This window comes from Somniosus microcephalus, unplaced genomic scaffold, assembly GCF_052327205.1.
Source record: "Somniosus microcephalus isolate GS21.2 unplaced genomic scaffold, FLI_Smic_1.0 unresolved_chr2, whole genome shotgun sequence".
NCBI classification, from domain to species: Eukaryota; Metazoa; Chordata; class Chondrichthyes; order Squaliformes; family Somniosidae; genus Somniosus; species Somniosus microcephalus.
In genome coordinates, this window is record NW_028225180.1 from 80,798,456 (window position 1) to 80,805,244 (window position 6,789).

At 50.1% G+C, this 6,789-nt stretch overlaps 1 protein-coding gene across 1 annotated transcript in view; it reads right to left on the minus strand.

Moving 5' to 3' along the window:
- The window catches only part of fosl1a (FOS like 1, AP-1 transcription factor subunit a), a 29,777-nt gene extending 24,374 nt beyond the window's left edge, over positions 1-5,403 (minus strand). Inside the window, exon 1 of the mRNA XM_085976177.1 lies at positions 4,917-5,403. Within this exon, the coding sequence (XP_085832303.1) occupies positions 4,917-4,982 (66 nt within the window). The 5' untranslated portion in view covers positions 4,983-5,403. The remainder of the gene's footprint in view (positions 1-4,916) is intronic.
- Positions 5,404-6,789: the final 1,386 nt, after the last annotated feature.

Below are 6,789 nucleotides of genomic sequence, written 5' to 3' on the forward strand. Positions count from 1 at the left end.
ACAGTGCGGTGCTCCTACGGTACTGCCCCCTCCGACAGTGCGGCGCTCCCTCAGTACCGCCCCTCCGACAGTGCGGCGCTCCCTCAGTACTGCCCCTCCAACAGTGCAGCCCTCCCTCAGTACTGCCCCTCCAACAGTGCAGCCCTCCCTCAGTACTGCCCCTCCAACAGTGCAGCCATCCCTCAGTACTGCCCCTCTGACAGTGCGGCACTCCCTCAGTACTGGCCCTCCGACAGCGCGGCGCTCCCTCAGTACCGCCCCTCCGACAGTGCGGCGCTCCCTCAGTACTGCCCCATCGACAGTGCGGCGCTCCCTCAGTACTGCCCCTCTGACAGTGCGGCGCTCCCTCAGTACTGCCCTTCCGACAGTGCGGCGCTCCCTCAGTACTGGCCCTCCAACAGTGCGGCACTCCCTCAGTACTGCTCCCTCAGTACTGCCCCTCCGACAGTGCAGCGCTCCCTCAGTACTGCCCCATCGACAGTACGGCGCTCCCTCAGTACCGCCCCTCCGACAGTGCGGCGCTTCCTCAGTACTGCCCCTCCAACAGTGCGGCGCTCCCTCAGCACTGCACTGGGAATGTTGGCTGGATTATGGGCTCAAGTCTCTGGAGTGGGGCTCGAACTCACGACCTTCAGACTCCGAGGTGAGCGTGCGACTATCTGAGCCACGGCTGACACCTTACCAGGGTGAAAAAGAGCAGAACGAAGAAGATTATTCAAAGAACAGTTTGAAGTCCTGTTGTGGTGCAGGAGAGCACCCCACAGTGGTGAAGAAATCCCTCCCTGGAGCTGCCAGTGATTGACAGACCATGTTAACTACTCTGTCACCATTCGTGTATTCCAAGTGTTCCTTGGGTGCATTTGAATCTGGTCCGACATGACACCAGAATAAAAGGCATGTGAGTTTGGGTTGGCACGTCTAGTTGTGTCTATCTCCCTCCGGCTCTGTGTTTCTGCCTGCCGAGATCTCTCTCTCTCTCTCTCTCTCTGTTGCTGCCTTTCACTGCCTCTTTTTCTCTCTCGCTGCCTGTTTCTGTCACTTTTGTTTCTGTCTGTTTCTCTCTACGTATTTCTCTCTGTCTCTCAGTTTCTGTAACTATTAATCTCTCTGTGTGTCTGTGTGTTTCACTCTACGTATTTCTCTCTGTGTCTCAGTTTCTGTAACTATTAATCTCTCTGTGTGTCTGTGTGTTTCACTCTACGTATTTCTCTCTGTGTCTCAGTTTCTGTAACTATTAATCTCTCTGTGTGTCTGTGTTTCACTCTACGTATTTCTCTCTGTCTCTCAGTTTCTGTAACTATTAATCTCTGTGTGTCTGTGTGTTTCACTCTCTACGTATTTCTCTGTGTCTCAGTTTCTGTAACTATTAATCTCTGTGTGTCTGTGTTTCACTTTCTACGTATTTCTGTCTGTGCCTCAGTTTCTGTAACTTAATCTCTCTGTGTGCCTGTGTGTTTCACTCTCTACGTATTTCTGTCTGTGTCTCAGTTTCTGTAACTGTTAATCTCTCTGTGTGTTTGCATGTTTCACTCTCTCTCTCCACCCCTGTAAGCCTCTTGTCTGTTCTTAACTTCTTCCTGTGTTCTATTATCTGTTCCTCTCGTTGTTTCTCCGTTTCTCCTTCCCCGTCTCAATCGCTCTTCTCCCTCTCTCGGTCTGTCTCTCGCTTTCTCTCCGCTCCGGGACCGAGTCCATCAACGGATGATTGAACCCACGCTGAGGCTCAGAGACCAACACACACGGCCAGACTCGGAGACAGCCCGGCTGTGACCTGTGATCCAGTATCTGTGACCTGTGACCTGTGATCTCTGACCTGTGATCCAGTATCAGGTCACAGATCCTTGATCTCAGGTCACAGATCACAGGTCACAGATAGGGGATCACAGGTCATAGATCACAGGTCACAGATAGGGGGTCACAGGTCACAGATCACAGGTCACAGATAGGGGATCACATGTCACAGATAGTTGATCACAGATCACAGGTTACAGATAGGGGATCACAGGTCACAGAACCTGGATCAATGGACACAGAGCCTGGATCAATGGACACAGGACCTGGATCAATGGACTCCAAACCTGGATCAATGGACTCCAAACCTGGATCAATGGACTCAAAACCTGGATCAATGGACTCAAAACCTGGATCAATGGACTCAAAACCTGGATCAATGGACTCAAAACCTGGATCAATGGACTCAAAACCTGGATCAATGGACTCAAAACCTGGATCAATGGACTCAAAACCTGGATCAATGGACTCAAAACCTGGATCAATGGACTCAAAACCTGGATCAATGGACTCAAAACCTGGATCAATGGACTCAAAACCTGGATCAATGGACTCAAAACCTGGATCAATGGACTCAAAACCTGGATCAATGGACTCAAAACCTGGATCAATGGACTCAAAACCTGGATCAATGGACTCAAAACCTGGATCAATGGGCTCAAAACCTGGATCAATGGACTCAAAACCTGGATCAATGGAAACAGAACCTGGATCAATGGAAACAGAACCTGGATCAATGGAAACAGAACCTGAATCAATGGAAACAGAACCTGGATCAATGGAAATAGAGAAACATAGAAACATAGAAGATAGGAGCAGGAGTAGGCCATTCAGCCCCTCGAGCTTGCTCCGCCATTTAATGAGATCATGGCTGATCATCCAAATTCAGTACCCTGTCCCTGCTTTCTCCCCATATCCCTTGATCCCTTTAGCCTTAAGAAATATATCCAACTCCTTCTTGAATATACTTAATGAATTGGCCTCAACTGCCTTCTGTGGTAGAGAATTTCACAGGTTCACCACTCTCTGGGTGAAGAAATTCCTCCTTATCTCAGTCCTAAATGGCTTACCCCTTATCCTTAGACTGTGACCCCTGGTTCTGGACTCCCCCGCCATCGGGAACATCCTCCCTGCATCTAGTCTGTCTAGTCCTGTTAGAATTTTATAAGTTTCAATGAGATCCCCTCTTATTCTTCTAAACTCCAGCGAATATAAGCCCAATCGACCCAATCTCTCCTCATACGTCATTCCTGCCATCCCAGGTATCAGTCTGGTGAATCTTCGCTGCACTCTCTCCATGGCAAGAACATCCTTCCTCAGATAAGGCGACCAAAACTGCACACACTACTCAAGGTGTGGTCTCACCAATGCCCTGTACAACTGCAGCAAGACATCCTTGTTCCTGTACTCGAACCCTCTCGCTATGAAGGCCAACATACCATTTGCCTTCTTAACCGCCTGCTGCACCTGCATGCTTACCTTCAGCGACTGGTGCACAAGGACACCCAGGTCTCGTTGCACTTCCCCTTTTCCCAATCTATTGCCGTTCAGATAATAATCTGTCTTCCTGTTTTTGCCACCGAAGTGGATAACCTTGCATTTATCCACATTATACTGCATTTGCCATGTTTCTGCCCAATCACCCAACCTGTCCAAATCATACTGGAGTTTCTCTGCATCCTCCTCACAGCATACACGCCCACCCAGCTTTGTGTCATCTGCAAACTTGGAGATATTACATCTAGTTCCCTCATCTAGATCATTTATATATATATTGTGAATAGCTGGGGTCCTAGCACCGATCCCTGCGGTACCCCACTAGTCACTGCCTGCCGCTCGGAAAAAGACCAGTTTATTCCAACTCTTAGCTTCCTGTCTGCCAACCAGCTCTCTATCCAAGACAGTACCTTACCCCCAATCCCATGTGCTTTAACTTTACACGCTAGTCTCTTATGCGGGACCTTATCGAAAGCCTTCTGAAAGTCCAAATACACCACATCCACTGGTTCTCTGGATCAACGGAAACAGAACCTGGATCATTGGAAACAGAACCTGGATCAATGGACACAGAAACCGGATCAACGGAAACAGAACCTGGATCAATGGAAACAGAACCTGGATCAATGGATACAGAGAACCTGGATCAATGGAAACAGAGAACCTGGATCAATGGAAACAGAGAACCTGGATCAATGGAAACAGAGAATCTGGATCAATGGACACAGAACCTGGATCAATGGACACAGAACCTGGATCAATGGAAACAGAACCTGGATCAATGGACACAGAGAACCTGGATCAATGGACACAGAGAACCTGGATCAATGGACACAAAGAACCTGGATCAATGGACACAGAGAACCTGGATCAATGGAAACAGAGAACCTGGATCAATGGAAACAGAACCTGGATCAATGGAAACAGAACATGGATCAATGGAAACAGAACATGGATCAATGGAAACAGAACCTGGATCAATGGAAACAGAACCTGGATCAATGGAAACAGAACCTGGATCAATGGAAACAGAACCTGGATCAATGGACGCAGAGAACCTGGTTCAATGGAAACAGAACCTGGATCAATGGACACAGAACCTGGATCAATGGAAACAGAACCTGGATCAATGGACACAGAACCTGGATCAATGGACACAGAGAACCTGGTTCAATGGAAACAGAACCTGGATCATTGGAAACAGAACCTGGATCAATGGAAACAGAACCTGGTTCAATGGAAATAGAAACTAGATAAATGGACCCAGAACCTGGATCAATGGAAACAGAGAACCTGGATCAATGGAAACAGAGAATCTGGATCAATGGAAACAGAACCTGGTTCAATGGAAACAGAGAATCTGGATCAATGGAAACAGAACCTGGATCAATGGAAACAGAACCTGGATCAATGGAAACAGAACCTGGATCAATGGAAATAGAAACTAGATAAATGGTCCCAGAACCTGGATCAATGGAAACAGAACCTGGATCAATGGAAACAGAGAACCTGGATCAATGGAAATAGAAACTAGATAAATGGACCCAGAACCTGGATCCTCTATAATATAAGAGGTTGGATATTATAGCGAGCTGCCTGCCCCCCAGGTGGGGTGCTTGACTCCTTACCTGTGTGGTCCTGGCTCCCGGTGAGCCGCGGAAATGCCCGGCCCCTCTGTGATTGCCTGGGTACATGCTGCCTGACTCCGGGACGGTGCTGTCTGGGCCAGTGAGCGAGCTCCCTCTCTCTCTCCCTCGCGGCCGCTCTGTGCCAGCTCTCGCTCACATTGCCCCGTACAGCCGGCTGGGTGAGTCACAACCTCGTAATCTCCTCCTGCCGACAACTCATGAATGGGACACCACGCCCCAGCCCGAGGGAGCCTGGGCAAATTGCACACACACCAATAATGCGAGGTTCCCCCTCAAAAAATGAAAAGCCACCGAATTCAATCCAACCTGGCGACTTGTTTATTTATAGAGAGACTCGCGTTTCTCCAGCGCCACTCTCAACCTCAGGACGTCCCAAAGTAATTCACAGCCATTGAAGCACTTTTTGAAGTGTGGTCACTGTTGCAATGTGGGAAACGCAGCAGCCAATTTGTGCACAGCAAGCTCCCACAAACAGCAATGTGATAATGACCAGATCATCTGTGTTAGTGATGTTGATTGAGGGATAAATATTGGCCCCAGGACACCGGGGAGAACTCCCCCTGCTCTTCTTCCAATAGTGGCCGTGGGATCTTTTACATCCACCTGAGAGAGCAGACGGGGCCTCGGTTTAACGTCTCATCCGAAAGACGGCACCTCCGACAGTGCGGCGCTCCCTCAGTACTGCCCCTCCGACAGTGCGGCGCTCCCTCAGTACCGCCCCTCCGACAGTGCGGCGCTCCCTCAGGACTGCCCCTCCAACAGTGCGGTGCTCCCTCAGTACTTCCCCTCCGACAGTGCTGCGCTCCCTCAGTACTGCCCCTCCGACAGTGCTGCACTCCCTCAGTACTTCCCCTCCGACAGTGCTGTGCTCCCTCAGTACTTCCCCTCCGACAGTGTGGTGCTCCCTCAGTACTGCCCCTCCAACAGTGCGGCGCTCCCTCAGTACTACCCCTCCGACAGTGCGGCGCTCCCTCAGTACCGCCCCTCCGACAGTGCGGCGCTCCCTCAGTACCGCCCCTCCGACAGTGCGGCGCTCCCTCAGCACTGCCCCTCCGACAGTGCGGCGCTCCCTCAGTACTGCCCCTCCGACAGTGCGGCGCTCCCTCAGTACTGCCCCTCCAACAGTGCGGTGCTCCCTCAGTACTGTCCCTCCGACAGTGCGGTGCTCCCTCAGTACTGCCCCTCTGACAGTGTGGCGCTCCCTCAGTACTGCCCCTCCGACAGTGCGGCGCTCCCTTTAAGATGCTCTTTAAAACTGACCTCTTTGACCAAGCTTTTGGTCACCTGTCCTAATATCTCCTTATGTGGCTCGGTGTCAAATTATGTTTGATAATCGCTCCTGAGAAGCAACTTGGGACGTTTTTCTACATTGAAGGCGCTATATAAGTGGGAGTCGTTGTTATTTACTTCATAAGTTGTTAATTTATATATGTACTTGTTTATTTTTGTGTTAGTTTATTAATTTAATCGTCTTGCTTTAAGCTTCCATTGACCGTTGTGGAGACCTGTGTCCTATTTATTTATTCATTGCAATTTGCATCTCAGTTTAAGCTGCAATTGCTCCATTTTCACATTTCATCAGCTCCAACCTGTTGCAATCTCCCAGCCCGTGACACACTTGCCCATATTTGGCAGCGATTTCCTGTCAGAGGGAATCCCTCAGCCTCCCGATCAGTTTCTTCCGCTCGCCCTCCCCTCCACCCTGCACGTTTTTGCCGTGGTTCGCACTGGAAGGAAACGCTCACCCGTCTCCCACTTTCTGGTTGGAACTTAAAGTTCACAGCTCGTCTGACTCAAATGTCAAGCGAAGGGGGCGGGCGAGGCTGGCAAGTGGTCGCGAGAAAGTCGTTCG